The sequence below is a fragment of the Sander lucioperca genome, chromosome 11, assembly GCF_008315115.2.
Source record: "Sander lucioperca isolate FBNREF2018 chromosome 11, SLUC_FBN_1.2, whole genome shotgun sequence".
NCBI classification, from domain to species: domain Eukaryota; kingdom Metazoa; phylum Chordata; class Actinopteri; order Perciformes; family Percidae; genus Sander; species Sander lucioperca.
The window spans coordinates 20,170,833-20,187,769 of record NC_050183.1 but is presented as its reverse complement, the minus strand read 5'-3'; the positions used below and the strand labels follow the sequence as shown (position 1 = coordinate 20,187,769).

The window sequence follows — 16,937 nt, the reverse complement described above, 5'->3', positions numbered from 1 at the left end:
ACTATTGCACCAAAGGAAAATAATGGAGGCAGTGTTTGTCAGTTTAGCCCATGATTATGTTAGCATTACCAGAGAGTTAACTGGTAATAAAGAGTGTTGTTTCAATCAGTCCTTCCAGAAAACTGCGGAGTTTTTTTGTGATTGTTGCAGCCAAAAATCCTTGATTATGCGGCATGTTTTCTTAAAAAATGAGATGGAATATGTGGGATATTTATGCAATTTTATGCGATGAAATTGCGGGAACTTGCAAAAATTGTGGGAACTTGCAAAAACTGCGGTTTCATTATGGCTTCATCGCGGGGTTTTTCGATCATGTTCACTTTGTGTAATTACGTCACTTCGTAACGTTCCCATGGCAACAGGGGAAAATAGCTGCTCTTGTGTGAAGTAAACGCAACATTTTTCAACTTTCTGCTAAGATATATGTGACTTTTTTGCAACGAAAATGCGGGGATTATGAAATCATGCAAGCCCCGCATATTTTGCGCGGAAATCGGCAATTTATGCGGCAATTTATGCGGCAAAAGTGCGGCGTATTTGAAAAAATGTGGCCCACGCATAAATATGCGGACTTTGGCTGATTATGCATTGAATTATGCGATCGCATAATCACGTTTTTCTGAAGGGACTGTTCAATGGTTAGCTGCACTTTAATATACATTGACCAGCGATTTATGGCGCATGGCTCTAGAGATGGCAATGTTGGTCAGTCAGTCAGTCCACTACTTTGGCCCAGACTGAAATTATTATTTGATCGATTGCCATTCAAATTTGGTGGAGACATTTATGGTCCCCAGGGAACGAATCCTACTGACTTGGTGGTGATACGCTGACTTTTCCTCTAGCACCGTCATCGGGTCAAAAGTCCAATATGTCCAATACTTCTGTTAATTACCAAATACTTAGCAGTTGTTACTTAGCAAATCTTAGCATGCTAATATGGTCAATGAAGATGTGAACATGGTAGACATTGTACAGTATGTTGCATGCATTAACCATCAAACTGGTGAAACTGCATTTGTACCATAGTAAATGATTAAAAATGTCATTATAACTCAACTTTAATGTCTATAAAAACAATACATATGTAAATAATTTGGTTGGACCAGCTATGAATAGAAATGTTTTAATGTTCTTTTTCAGTATAGATATAAACATTGCAGACATATTTTGCTTCTGAGACTCAGTGAGATTTGTCTCACTGCTCTAATTAAGTCATTGATAGAATTCCATGTTTCTCATCACATCCTGCCATACTGGACAGAAAAGAGGCAACATCTCTCTCCTTGTTTTATCCAATCCTGTATTTAAATCCCTTTATCCATGCTGTAAGCAATTCTGTATTTAGGTCACCTTTTCCCAATCCTGTGACAAAATTCTGCAGTAAGACCCATTTTCCCATATTGTAACCAATCCTGCTACTGTCTGCATAGCCAAAGGGTCCTTCTTTCTATTATCTCCCTGCCTAAATCTGTATGACTCCTACTTTATTCTTATAGACTTTATTCATGCTGTCAGTATCTTATCACATTCACCGCTGTGCGTGCCTACTGTCCTAGATTTATTTTTTAACAGAAATTCATAGAAACAACGTTGACTGCTGAAACACCATGGAGCAGAGAGAGTGAATGGTGGTGCTGAATATGCAGATGAATCACTCAGCCTTGTGTCAGCTGAAATGCTTGTCTTCATTTGAACATCTACCTGTAAACCTCCGAGAACAAATGAACACAGTCAAGACATTGAGTGTTACAGTATGTCACCCTTTATGAAACACAGTTGAGTTTGAGTTCAGGTCGGCAAAAGTTTGCTGCCTGCATGATCAAGTTTGCTGCCTGTATGATCATTCAACTTTCTAATGTTGATATCTTCTCCACCTCCTCCTCTTCTTTTTCTTTATCTTCTTTCACACGTCCTGCTCTCCTTTCTTCCTTTTCTAATCAATCTCTTTGTCTTCTTCTTCATCATCTTCTCCTCCTTCTTCTTCTTCTTCTCCTCTGTGGCTTTCCTTTCCTCCCCCTTCTTCTTCCAATCCATAATCCCTCTCCCCTCCTTCATTTTCTTCTTCTACTCCTTCCTATATCCTCTTTTATGCTCCTTCCTACATCTCCTCCTCTTTCATCTTCTCTGTCGCCATTTTCTTCCTTCCTCCTGCCCTTCTTCTTCACCTTTGCCTCTTTGTCATCCTCCTTCTTCCTCTTCCTGTCTTTCTCCTTCCCCACCCCCACTTTCTTTCTTCCTCTTGTCCTTTCCCTTCTCATCCTCCTCCACTCTTTATCTTCTAACCCACCTCCCTCCTTTATTATCCTCTTTGATGTTCCATTTCTTCTTTCTCTTCTTTCCTCTCTTTCTTCTGCTTTTTTTCCCTTTATTTACTTCTGTACTTTCTTCTTCCTCTCATCCTTCTTCTCCTTATCCATCTCCTCTGCCTCCTTCTTCTTATCCACTCCTTTTTCCTTTCCATCATTTCCTTCTCCACATCCTCCCTTCCACCTTCTCTTCTGTCTTATTCTTTTTCTCCACCCTTTTTCTACTTCCTTCTTTTGCTTCTCCTTTTCCTCCTCATTTTCCTCTTTTTTAATCCCATCTTCACTTCCTTCTCCTTCTTCCTCTTATCTTCCTCCTTCTTTATAACCTCCGCACCTCCACCTTCATCCCCCTTTTTCTTCCCTCCACCTACTATAGGGCTAATGACTCAGGTTTGCTCACCCATAAGGAGACCCTCCCAGTCAGGTCTCTGGTGCTGGGGGACATCCAGCGGCCGGGGTCAGAGGCTGCCTACAGGGTGGGACCCCTCCGTTGTCATGGAGACAGTAAGTACATTTCAGTTGCTGGTTATTGCTTTGCATGATGCTGGCATCAATGTTGATACTTCAGTTTTTTTTCCACACGTATTGTTGCTTGTTTGGATATTCTTATAACACTGTTCTGATGGTGTTTCATATTATTCAATAAATTGGTTTTATTCAACTATACAGTGTTTCTTTACACAACAGTGTCCAATCTTCTCCCTCCCATTTTATTTCTTAACAGAAAAATAGCCTTTGGCCAATTAAACGAGCTAATTAGCAGACCAGCCAATAATATATGACTCTCTTTATGCTCTTTACTAACAACTTCTAATGAAAAGCTATATACTAAACTAATCTAAGTGACATATGTTACCTTGTGTTAATTGCTTCTAATTTCAGCCTTCAGTTTAAATGCCATGTAAGATAAATCAACATAAATGAGATAGCGTAGCTGGAGTTGTGCCTTTGTTTTCAGCTAATTAGCTGAACAGTTGGTGCATTTGTTTACTACACGATTTTCATTACACAGCCATCATAATGACATTTCTTTTAATTAGCTTTGTTCCAGAGTGATATATCCACTTTTTGGAAAAAAGGATTTTTCATCCCTTTGTATTAAAAAAAAGAATTAAGGAAGCATATGAATTATTTAAGAACTTTGTCTTTCAGAGAACTTCTGGAACGCTGCGTTTTTCGACAAGGAGACATCTTACCTTCATTTTCCCACCTTCCACGGAGAGCTAAATGCAGACATCTCCTTCCTGTTTAAAACAACGTCGTCCTCTGGGGTCTTCCTGGAAAATCTGGGCATCAAGGACTTCATCCGGATCGAACTCAGCTGTAAGTTAGAACTCAACAATGTTCTGCCTTATTATCATATAAATGTTTCCTGGTTATGTTCTAAAAACCTGGTAGTGGGAGACTGTCCTCCCAAAGAAAAGGACAGATCAACCAAAACTGACTTGATGATGTTAAAGTCCCCCGGTTGTTACTTCACTTGCAGAGTTTAACCATAGAGGCCTGTTTTCAAATCATTCTGCTGAAGGGGGAAAGTGTCTATGTGCTCACCTTAAATCTGAGTTGAAGAAGTCAATTAGCAATTAGCATGTTTTTGGCACATCACAACTTGTGTAGAAGCCAATGTGCCACTTACACAAGTGCAATGTGAAAACTTGAAACCACCAGAGCACATACACTGAAGATGGACTTTCAGTAGAAGCAGGACACAACTTGTTGCAGTTGTGGCAGTTAAACCTTTGAAATTAAAAAAAAGTCCATATTCATAGATTCTGGATTCTTCAATTAGGGAAAAGGAATCAATGTAAATAATATTTTTTAATTTACTAAACTGTTTTTGTGGATTAACCAAATCAGACACAAGCAACTATGTGTCTGGAGAGGATCTTTAATGTTCAAGTGACAAAGCCCTCTAGCAGCTGAAGGAATCATCGCTCTTGCCCGTCTGAAGCAAAGGAGGAAATAGTGTTGGTGTGGATGAAAGGATGGATCAATGTCGATTTTGAGAGTGCTGTTTGCTGCTTGGCACTATTTAATGATATCCTGTTGATAAGGGCATCAGATCTGAAAATGTTTATATGTTTTGTTCTTTATTAACACAATCATAAATGATTCTGCTGCACAGAAAGGTAAGAAAGTAGAACAATAACAAGAAGTCTGTAGCGTGAAGTCCAAGGAGCCAAGTACAGTACTGGCCAAATTGTGCGTTAGGTGATCTGTAGGAACTAAAGCGTAATCTCTCTTTAATACATCCTTTTCTTGCTTTTTCTCTATCTCACACGCACTCACACATACAGTATAAACACACACTCACACAAATAAACACACACACACACACACTCACGTAGGACAAATGCTACCCCATCACTGTTACAGCGCAGCGCGTCTCTTATCTCACGGCAACATTATTTCTGCTATTATTATGACAGTAGCTGGTGTTGAGATGACTCTGTATCATTATTGCCGCTGTTAACATGACTGGGCCAGAGAACAGCCTCTAAATGAATTTATGCCTCCGGGTTTTTCTATCAAATGGTTCTACAATCCCACAGCGGTACAGTTTTCCCTCCACTGTCAGCATCATCCATGAGGGATGATGACCACTCGGCTAACTTCACCCCTAAATGTAGGCATGCTGGCAGTGTTATGATGGATGAAAGGACTCCATGTGGCCTTCAGCTCACCTCTCTTTATTATAGGTTACGTTTTTAACCTAATAAAGCTGTGACAATGCTGTGAAGATTAATGACTACAGCATGCTAACCTGCATTAGATTTAGAGTTTCAGTCCCACTGGGATGGCACACACTGACAACGCATATCCAAACAAGAAACGCCATAGTGTCCACCAGATGACACATGGTACATTCTCATGTCTTTAAATTGCTTGCTGCTAAAAATGTTGAATGTCGTCTTTCTGTGTGTTGGAAAGTAACTAAGTAGGCTGCATTTTGAGGTTCTTTACTTAAGTATTTCCATTGTATGCTACTACTTCTACTCCACTACCTTTTAGAGGCATTTATCATACTTTTTACTGCACTACATTTATTTAAAAACTTTACACACACACACACACACACACATACACACAGAGAAACTAACAGATGTGAGTATGTAGCTGCAGCAGTAGAGAAATCCCTGCCTTGGGCACGTCTCTGAATCAGCTCAGATCTGTGTCCAGCTGTCAGTCCATCGTGCTAGCAGATAAACGGGTAGGAGGAAGTCACTTCACACTTCTGCCAACAGATGATGATGGAGGAACAAGACTGACTAATGGGTTCACTGAAAGATGGCACAGTCTGGTTCAATGGATTTCACACATTTCATTTAGAACATCAGAAATATGAGATAACAACTGGATCTGGAACTTACATATTTACCTCAGCTAAGACAGTTAGGTTTTTGGTTCTGTTTTCTTTGTTTGATTGTCTGTCAGCCCGGTGTTGCGTGGGCCAAAGAAGAACCCATTACATTTTGGAACGGATCACAAGCAGGAGGCGGATACACAAATCTTTTTTCACTTTTGTTAAGATTGCGAGATTCGGCATTTGTGCTGCATTCATATGATGTCAGAATAATTGGAAAAAGGAATTCTCAACTGGGAAAATTCAGACTGCATTAACATTGTGAGATAGGGCATGCTTTGGTAGAGGTCTGTGCTCTCCAAGTTACCTTTTAGTTTCTTACTCTTCTTTGGTAAACAAATTATTTTAAATCATTCATAAATAAGGTAGCTGGAGAGGTGCCAGTTCACCCCCTGGGCACTTAATCCCCAACTGCTCAGTGTGCTCCTCCAAGGAGCAGCCATCTCCCATCTCTCCATTAGTGTGTAGAGCATGTATAGGTCCTAAGCATGTGTGTAATTCAGGCCTGTGTTTAATGGGTGTGCAACTGTACTAACAGAGTAAAAAATTGTGAATAAATAATTCTTCTACTTCTCATCATGCCACGGCTTTAAGAGTGTCAGCATCATTACACACAGTGCCATGATGGATTGTTTAAAGTGTGTTTCTGTTTGTGCAAAGATAGCACTGCAACATGTTTGGAAGCGACATAAGGGATTTGCAAAGTGTCACTCATCAGAGGACACAATTATTAAGTGTCAGGGAAGATTTGTTAATCAGCCCATTAGAATTCGGCCGGAACAAGTCAAACTCACTCTGCTGATGTGGCAGTCGCCCAAGCATCCGAATGCATCTTCTTCTGTACCACAGTCTGTGTACAACAATTTCACTCTTTAACGTGTTTTTATATTCTTACTTTATCTGCTGCTGTTCTGATCATTATCCTCCTTTCCAGCTGCCTCAGAGGTTGTCTTCTCTTTTGACGTGGGAAACGGGCAGCTGGAAGTGCGAGTGGAGACGAACATCCCGCTGAACGACAACAGGTGGCACAGCGTGCGAGCCGAGCGAAATGTGAAGGAAGCATCACTGCATGTCGACGAGTTCCCTTCCGCCACGCAGGAGGCTCCTGCTGACGGACACATTCATCTGCAGCTTAACAGCCAGTTATTCATAGGTGAGAAGCAGGCGTGTGAATTGTGTGTGTTTTCAAATGCTTTAAAAATGTGATACATATGAGTACAATTCAAAGTTTTTAATTTAAAAGGCTTAGTAATGTTATGTTTTGGGTTTGGGTTAAAATGAGTCAGGGTTAGATTAAAGTTAAAGTGAGGATTAAGATTAGGTGTGAGGTAGAGAGAGTTATTTATGGTGTTTTTAACCTCATCAGCAGCTGAGTGCTGGTAATAATTGCTGTCGCATCTTATCCTTTCTTATCTCAGACTGTGACTCTAGCAACACATGCACATTGCATTTGCATTTTATGAGTGGGGGGAACCAGGAGATTAGTCTTTTTGTTTGAGAAATTGGTGGACTTTATTTTCCAAAGTAAATTCTGCAATTCAGAACTTTGCCATTCCGTTCATATTAGACAGCATTATGGGATAAAAGTTGTACTCTGCACCACAGAAGTCCCAGGCAGGGCAGCTGTTGGAGTTGAGGAAACCAGGCAGCTGCATGCATCCAATAACAGGAAAACCACATCCTCTGAGTCCTTCATTACCCATCTTGCCTGTGGTGCTTTGAAAGTGGAGAGTAGTGTTAACAAGTACAAGGAGGAAAAAGTATTTCTGTGCTAGAAAAAAAAAAAAGAGAGAAAGCTGCACCTACACCTGTATGGGACCCGATTTAACTGCTGATTGTAAAATTGCATAAAAACATGCAAAATACATACTCATTAAAAAGATCATGGAAAACAAGACTTGGAAAGTCCTTTTCCATGCAACATCGAATCAAGCTCTCATTTTGACAAGTATCTTAAGAATGTACAAGCATTTTACCTGATGACACATTGACGTTTATCTGTGTTTTAAGCCCCCAACGTCTCCTTCCAGGCAGCGCTGCCTGGAAGGCACTAGGATTAGGCAATGGTTATGGTTAGGGTTATGGTTAGGGTTATGTGTCTTGAAGTCAATGGTTGCAGCGCTGTCTGGAAGGAGACGTTGGGGGCTTAAAACACCATTGAGCCACATTGACTTTGAATCTGAATACTTTCCGACTTCTCTACTATGTTTGTGACACTTACCCCCAAGTCCATGTGTCCTACTGAAGATATAAATCTTTAAAAAAAAGATGTTACAAATGTTTATCTCTTTTTTTAAAGGTCTCAGAAATTTCCTAAAAAAGCTGGGCACTGTAGTTTTTAGCAAACGTTACTCAGGAGGAAATTATGCATTTGTTGGGGACTATTTTCACTTGATGACCAACACACGTTTGGTGCTTTAGTGAGTATTTCTAGCAGCAGGACAGCCTTTGTGGGATTGACTCAAAATAAACTACAGTGGCCATGTCCATTGTAGTAAAGGAAATGTCACTCAGTGCAACAATGTGGCTCACTGATGTGTCTTTTGGACAACAATGGAGCTCTGTGGCACATAAGGATAAGCCATATCAGGCTGTGACTGGACAGGCAATACTTGTTCGTAAGATCTATTCATTGTTAGCTTTGTTTCATGGGATGTGTTGACAATAAGAAAAACATGTAATGTCACTTAATATAAACATTTTGAATTTAAGCTGTGACAACTTGTAGCAGGAGTACACCGTAAACCATAAATTCAAGCTGATTATTTGATACTAGAAGGACACATTTTGGATAAACTTTTCAACAATTCCATGTTTCTCGGTTCCTCTGAATTTCATCAATTTAAACTCTCCTATCTTCATTTCATCTTTTCCACAGACATTCATAATTCTGTTTAACCTTGCACTCTTTTCTGTCTGTGTTTGAGGGGATGAAAATCCACCTTGTATTATGAGGCTTTCAGCAAATATTATGGACATTCGTTCATTCGTAAACAAGCATTCTGAAGAGAAAATCAACCAACAGCATTGATTGGCTGGCAGTGATGAGCTAATAATCCTCCCTGAACAGCCAGACAGAAGTGGCCATGAGCCGTTCTCCTTATATGGGCAGCACTTGTGCTGGTATACCGGCGATGCAGAGGGATTCTTTCAATGGAAATTTGATGGCATTATGAAATAGACCGCTGTGGGAGAGGGTGTTTTGTGTTTGACAAAGACTTGATTTACAGAAAAGCAATATGCATTAGGGTATCTGTACTCTCTTGTTTTGGAAAGTGAAGGGCCATGTGCTCCAGAAATTGTTATTAATCCATAATGTAAGCAGCTTCCCTTCTGTGAAATCATAATTCACAACACTGCAAATACATCTATATTGCTATGAATAGTGTGTCTTATTTATAATATATAAAATTGCCTTGTATAACTTAATAAGACAGGGCATTCCATAGTTTGAATTAATAAGCTGTAATATTGCCTTGGCAGAATTTATATAACACAAAGTTATTCTGGTTCAGCTTCATTTATTGCCATAGGAAGGAATTTATTTTGTGTACACACTGTAACACACATCCTTGTATGAGCCGTAGTTAAAATAATACGCGTATTAATAAATTATTGTGTTGTTATAGTGTCTGTGTTGGCTGATGTGACCGGATATCTGTGTTTTTGTCTTCCTGCTTAGTTCTTTGTGTCACACACATTTAATAGTTCTGCCATAACATTACCATCATCATGTAACCCCCCTTTTTGAAAATGTAACGCAATAACATTTACTCAGTGTACATTTTAATAGGTTAAATAGTTTTTCTTTTCACCCCTGCAGGACTTATTTAGCAGGCACTTCCTGTCCTTTGTTTCTATCCCTCTGTCAGAGGTTCTGGCCCTCACAAGTCTGTCATTGGTCTTTAACTCAAAGTGCACCAAAAATGTGATCATTTTTTTGCAGTAACAACCAGTATTTTCTACAAACATTGTAGTTTGCTGGTTAAATCATCATTTAATAGACGTTTGCTGTGCATGTGTTTCATTCAGTGTGATTAAATGTTTCCTTATTGAGCCGTCAGCAATTACATTTACCACTCTGTGTGCTCTTAATGTGCTGTCTGTGTTTTATAACTGCTGCAGAAGTAGACATAGAGCCTCATAGAGGTTAGAGATTTAGTGGTATGAAAAACTGCTCTGGCTGAACATTTGAAGCTTTTCCAGACTCACACTGCGAGAGTAATATCCTGCCAATTCCAGTCTGTAAGAACAATAACAACTTTCATGCATGGATATAAAATAAGACGTCGGCAGCTTTAAACTGCGGGAGAAATGTAATTTTGCCAAGTCTAAACTCTGTGAACAGTGTGCGGTTGCTATATTAGAATGTTAAATATCAGGTGAAAGGAGGGAAAAAGTTTATTTTGCTTGCCTCATGCTTCTTGAATCTCAGACACCAGATGGCTCATCAGCCAAGCAGTTAGCCAATCAACAGCCAGCACAGTGATACAGGCAGTGTCAGTGTCTCAGTGCCCTGCAGAGCAGACATGGGGTCGCAACATGTGCCTGTCAATCATATATTCTTTATTGCAGAGAAAACAAAAGAATTACAGATTTACAATCATACAGAGACAGAATGAAACGGGTGTGACCATTGTTGCCAGATTGGGCGGTTTTCTGTCAAATTAGGGGGATGCTCTTGAACATGGGCAGGTTTTTAGCTCTGATTTGGCTACTTGGTGTCAGTCAAATCCGAGGCAACTCACAATGAATGTGCTCGTACTAGTGTATCATATGTACTGTTTTTGTTGGCAGGAGGCACTGCGTCCAGACAAAAAGGCTTTCTGGGCTGCATCCGCTCTCTGCAGCTGAACGGCGTCACTCTGGACCTGGAGGAGAGGGCGAAGATCACCCCAGGGGTCCGACCTGGATGCCCAGGCCACTGCAGCAGCTACGGCTCACTCTGCCAGAACCAGGGTCGCTGTGTGGAGAGGGACAATGGTTTCTCCTGCAAATGTGACCAGTCAGCCTACACTGGAGCCTTCTGTCATAAAGGTACATACATTTAAATACACACTGGAGACTTCCTGCCAGTAAATACACCGATCCAAAGACTAGAGCCCTGATATCATTGACGTTCTGTGTCAAATTAATGACATTTTAATGCACGGAAAGGACAGTTGTGCTTCTGTTTCCAGTTTTTTTTGTTATTTTATTTCTCTTTCAAGCTACTGCTAACATGACCTTTAATCATAGGTACAGATAACATGATTTTAGATCTGTGAATTAGGGATCGACCGATATGGATTTTTTAGTGCCGATGCCGATACCGATTTCTTTTCCATCAGCCCTAGCCGATACGGGCTGCCGATTTTCTTGAGCCGATATTTGGAGCCGATACTGCTTTTGCTCCCTCAATTAAATCAACATCATAAAAACGTAAACCCTGCCACACTGGATTTGTTTTCGGAATCTGCTCTGCCATTTCTTTAAAAATAATAAACAACAACACAGATCAGTGTCACTTCTGCAATCATCTTACATTCATATCACCTAAATTATCTGTGCAATGTTCATCATATGGATGGGTGCACTGCATATGGTTAACTGTGCAAGGGTAAAAGGCGTTCATCAACATCTACAACACAGCTTTGATGATGCATTGCTTGCTGACATATTATAAGACAAATATAATCAGGTCATCACAAAATGTCCTTTGTCAACACATTTAAATAATTTAAGAAAACCTGAAAAGTAGCCATTGAAATAAAGTGCTTGATTTGTAATTTAAGACTGCCATGGTTTCAATTTTTCTACATTAAATAAAATGAGCATATCTAAGGCTAATATGCCGCCTAATATGCAAAGACAACACACTAGTAGGTCTAAACGAAAATGTAAAAGAAGCTGCCAGATTTGTCAACCACAGAACATAAATCAGCAGAGGAAAATAACGTGATGTCAGATGCACATTAAGCAACAAATTGTTCAAGTTTCTGTTCTAAACTGCATCAACGTTAAAAGGTATAAATAGGCTATTCAACCACGTATAAAACATATCTCTCAAAGTTTTAAAAGCTCTCCTTCAGGTGGTGCAGCACTCTCATATATTGCTGTGATGCGTGACATATGTCTCACTGAGTGAGACAGATGCGCACACACACACACACACACACACACACACACACACAAACTTCTGTTTGGTAGCTGACTGAAAAACTCAACCACCATTGAACTGGATTGCTAATGATAATGTCGGCAAATGGCTCTAAACATGTATGCATGTAAGCATAATATGAGCACTTTAAAGCAGCCATATTATGCTCATTTTCAGGTTCATAATTGTATTTTAAGGTTGTACCAGAATAGGTTTACATGGTTTAATTTTCAAAAAACACCATATTTTTGTTGTACTGCACCGCTCTCTCTCACTGCTGCAGATCCTCTTTTCAGCTGGTCTCTGTTTTAGCTACAGAGTGAGACCTCTTTTCTTCTTCTTCTGTACTATCTTTGATTGCACTCGCACATGCCCAGTAGCTCAGATGTAGATCATGTCAGCTAGCTAGCTCCATAGACAGTAAAAGAAAGGCTGTTTCTACAACTTCGGTCAGTTACAAGGCAGGATTAGCTGGGAGACTTCTAAATGAGGGCGCACATGTAAGTAGTTCTTTTGTAGATTATGGTGAACTTGTGTGTGTTGTAGCAGTGCTTTGCTATTGAGAACGAGGTAGCATGCTAGCGTTAGCATGCTAGCATTAGCAGTAGCGTTAGCAGTAGCATTAGCATGCTAACGCTAACGCTACGAACTAATGGTTGCGGTTAGCCTGCTCATTTCGGCTTGTGACGTCACAAGCCGTGCCGATTTTGAACAGCTCACCCAGAGACTGAAGGCAGGACACATTCAGAAACCGTATCTCACTCTAAACAGCATGGGTGGATTTTTTTCAAAGTTTGTATGTGTGTGGAAGCACCAGAGACACAAAATAACACCCCAACTCCCAGAAAAAGTGTTTTTTTCATAATATGGGCACTTTAAAGATAAAAGTTTTGCTAAAACTGTATTTTAAATAAAATGAATTTTCAGCACAAACATTCTTACAATGTTAAGGGACTGCTTATGTATTGATTGTGACTATAATAGTAATACAATATATTTAAAGATTTCAAAATATGTTGTGGTGTTTTTCTTTCTCTCAATATTGAATTGTTACCCTAGTACCTTAATTTGTTTTTTTTATGTACTCAGAGGAATAACACATATGTCAGGAATGCCACATCCACTGCGATGGTATATGAAGGTCCAGTCACAAAAATGTATTTTTGCTACATTCGTTTCTGTACATTTCCGAAAAACAATATGATTTTATCTTGTTTATGAAAGCCTTAACTGTCGCAAGCAAACAACACTGTTTCCAGCTGACTTTTTAATGTTTCAAGCTGACTTTTTAATCTTAAGAATCTCCTGCATTTTCAAGCTTTTGGTCTAAACGTCATACCCAAATTAAAATTGGTACAGCTCCCATATACTTTGACACTCAGGGATGTGCCTGGTATCACTGGAAAGAAAACACTCTCAAGTTTTTGTTCCAAGTGTCAGGGTGATTCTAGGCCTTACTGACACAGAGTTACAGAGGCTAGAATGGAGGGTTTCTATTTCCGTCCAAGTCATACATCTGTAAAATGATTAAAATACACTGCTGTGAACACATCTGACAGGTGACAGACAATCCAGGACATTAGCCACATGTCTCAGCTTACTACAGAAAAAATCCAGAAGCCAAAAGACTCAAAAATTGATTTTATATGAATTTTTTTCTACATATATGTCTGTGCGTTTTTCTGATTTTTATTTGAAAAGTGCAAAGAAAAAAGCCAATAAAGTACAAAATAAAACACTTCTCAAATACACAAACACATCCACATCAATCATACACATACTTGAAATAACTATATACATAAATATATAGAAATAAGTCATTATGAACTGCACAGGGTGTGAAATGCTTATAGGAGGCCCTGTTTTTGATTTGACACAGCTCCAGCCATTACAGGGTTAAAATTTCACCGGCACATTTGGTATCGATCGACTTGTCTACTCATTGGCTACAAATGTAGCCGGGTCTTAGGGCATTTAAATCTAACTGGTCCGAGCAAATGTCGATCATTTCCGCGTGGTCCCAAACGCGTCAGAGGAGACTTCAGCTTTATTATTGGTGTATCACAGCCAAACCTGCACCGATTGGCTTATATCAGGTATCGATGGAAAGCTTAGAACTCAGGGAATAGAGTGACGCCCACATCAAGTTGCTAGGAGCCTCAGGAGAGAAGCGAGCAGCGTTAGAAGTGCGGAAATGAAAAACAGTTCAGCGATTTTCCGTTGTGATTCGGCCAGAAACGTCAAGATTGTGAGGCAAACAGCTCGTTTTGGATATAATGGTTTGGATATTCCATTTCCTTGGACTCTTGGGGATTTAAGAAAAAAAAGTTTTGGGCAAAAAATCCACGCAGTGGCCAAAGGGACAAGGAAACAGGTAAGGATGCAAAACACACGGGCTGCGCTGTTTACGCTGTATTGTTTTATTTATTATAACTTTGTAGCAGTTGTGTAACTGCTGTAAATCATCTTATGCTTTGTGTGTGGGCTTAATGGAATCCTGAGAGTCTAAGCTTTAAATTGGTGTGTCGCATGGCTGTATATTTTGAAGATTTAATGCTTTAAAGTTATAAAAACGTTTATAAATGGAGATTACAGCGACACCACTGCCACAATTTGTACCGTAGACGGTACAGTGACGCCTTATGTGGTTAAAACAAAGATCCTCTAAAAGTGCCTTAAATTTACACCTGATATCCTGCTAAAAGACTACAGGCTAAAGCTGCATGTGGCAGGGAAAAGATCTGCATCCTAACTGTTGGTGATCTATGTAGAAAATATTTAAATAAAGAACCGGCATTGTTATTTCTACTATTATAAGTATAATTAGAAAAGAAAGATCAGACTGTAATTTTGTACTGAAATAACCCTGTTTAGCTGCTTAGCTTACACACTTTGAAAAGCAAGACAGGTTAGATTTTGCTTTATTTTTTGCATTTTCAAACTTTGTTCAGGAAAAGGCTTTTATGGATGACAATTAACGTATGGGTTTGGCAAATGTAATGACATCTTGGATAACAAGTTTGGCTAGGACTATTCTTTTTTTTTTTTTACACATAATCTGTAACCCCATAAAGTACTGTACAGTAGTATGAAAGGGCCCTGCCCTTGGAGGTAATGCTGAGTTACTACTTAAGATATGCGTACGTATTAGTCGGACATGCAAACGTTTGCAGCTTGGTCTGGTCTGTCATGTCCAGTTACCGTTGCTATATGATTGGACGATCCCTGTTCGGGGGAGGGGTTAGGCAAACCGTCAATTGTTACCAACCTAGTCTTGCATTGCCAGACCTTCCTCCACAGCGCTGCGGAGGAGGGTCTGGCTAGTCTACACAGCATTCCAGGATGGGAGAAAAACGTGCTCTGGTTTATTGGCATTTCTTTAAACCAATCACAGTCGTCTGGGGCGATGCTAAGCGCCGAGTGGAGCCACGGTGCCGCTGCAAAATAGCCTCGGGAAGGAACTTGTTTTGGTGGAACGTGTGTACGTTCAAAAGTTGTTTTAGTCGTGCAACAGAAAACTCAGATTGGACAGATAGTCTAGCTAGCTGTCTGGATTTACCCTGCAGAGATCTGAGGAGCAGTTAACCATAGTCCTCATAAATCCACCGGAGTTTAGAAATGCAACACAAAGAAAGCGCAAGGTAACGGGACATCCGAAAAGAGTCTCATCCAGCAGAATTTCCGGCAGAATGAGAGCAATCCCGGAAGCGGAACGTCATGGATATAGACTACTACCAACACACATTTAAATTTCAGCGAACAACAAGAATAAAAATGTTACTTGAAATGCAGCAAGTTTTGATTGATTTGTAAGCTGGCAAAGAGGTTTATTTTACAGCTTTACGGAACACAATTATAAGGCTATGACATATCCCTGGTGCTGTAATGAGGCAGAGAGAGCAAAGATCAGACGGCTTTCTGAAGAGGATCCTTCAGTCAGCAGACATTAGACTGCCCCTGACTGCCTCTCTCGTTCACAGCCTGGCCTCTTAACACTCGTTTGGAGTGGGTCATAATGAGCCTGTTCTGTCCTGAAGGTCAAGCATCAGGATTATCTTAAAGGACTCTTCTAGCCCACCATGCCATTGTGTCCACCATGTGATGCATCAAGGGCTCGTTGGACAGTGTTGAAAGTCAACGTACCTTAATATCAAACTCAGTCACTAGGTTGTTCAACATTTTGGAGAATACACTTATTCGCTTTCTTGCCGAGAAATAGAGAGAATATACCACTCACATGTTTTTCTGTTCTGCAGCCAGCAACTGGTTAACTTAGCTTAGCATAAAGACTGGAAACAGAGGGAAACAGCTAGCCTGGCTCTGTCCAAATGTTAACAAAATCAGCTAGGAGTGTTATTTCCCCCCCGTTCCCAGTTGTTATGCTAAACTAAGCTAACCAGCTGCCAGTCTATGCTTCATATTAAACAGATATGAAAAGCGCTCAATTTTCATCGAAAAAAAACTGAAATTTATAGACAGAATTTACCAGTTTCAGCCAAAATGAAAAGAGCCATTCAACAAAAACATTTGGGATTTGTTACATGAAATCTTAAAGTACAAATCGGTTTGTGCTGAAAGCTTTACAGTAGTTTGATGCATGTAGAGTTATGTTAAGGAAAAAGGCTACCAATAAATGTGGTTCACTTGGCTTTTATCTGCTGATATTATTTCAACTGTAAATAAATTGTATTATATTGCCGGAACAGTAAACATATAAAACAAACAAGAAAAGTATTTTTACTCAGACTTTTTTCTTTTGTTTTTCACTCCAAATTGACCTTTAATTTCAGTCAGTGACAAGCAGTTTCTTATTAAAGATGCAAAAGAGACATGCATATGAAGTTCACTAGTCAACGTTCTAACTTTCAGAGGTTTCAGCCAACTTTAAGTCTTCAACATCCGTCGCCTACAACCTCAAGGAGCCCTATGAACTCAGCAGGAACAGCAGCGCCTTGCCTTCCTCCATCTACTCTGATGTGACACTGAAAGGAGAAAACATCTCCCTGAGCTTCAGGACCAGTCAGTGTCCTGCTCTGCTGCTCTACATTAACTCTTTCTACAGGGAGTATCTGGCCCTGCTCATCAACAATCATGGTGAGGGCACTGACATTTTTTGTCTTTTCGT

At 39.9% G+C, this 16,937-nt stretch overlaps 1 protein-coding gene across 3 annotated transcripts in view; it reads left to right on the top strand.

The window, feature by feature from the left end:
- The window catches only part of LOC116039153 (contactin-associated protein-like 4), a 113,101-nt gene that overhangs the window by 75,828 nt on the left and 20,336 nt on the right, over positions 1–16,937 (top strand). For all 3 annotated transcript variants that reach the window (XR_004102270.2, XM_031283954.2, XM_031283953.2), the window contains exons 15-19: positions 2,686–2,813; positions 3,462–3,632; positions 6,608–6,826; positions 10,471–10,710; positions 16,682–16,906. Coding sequence is in view for 2 of the 3 variants with exons in the window: in XM_031283954.2 (XP_031139814.1) it covers positions 2,686–2,813; positions 3,462–3,632; positions 6,608–6,826; positions 10,471–10,710; positions 16,682–16,906 (983 nt within the window). In the remaining variant the exon portion in view is untranslated. The remainder of the gene's footprint in view (positions 1–2,685; positions 2,814–3,461; positions 3,633–6,607; positions 6,827–10,470; positions 10,711–16,681; positions 16,907–16,937) is intronic.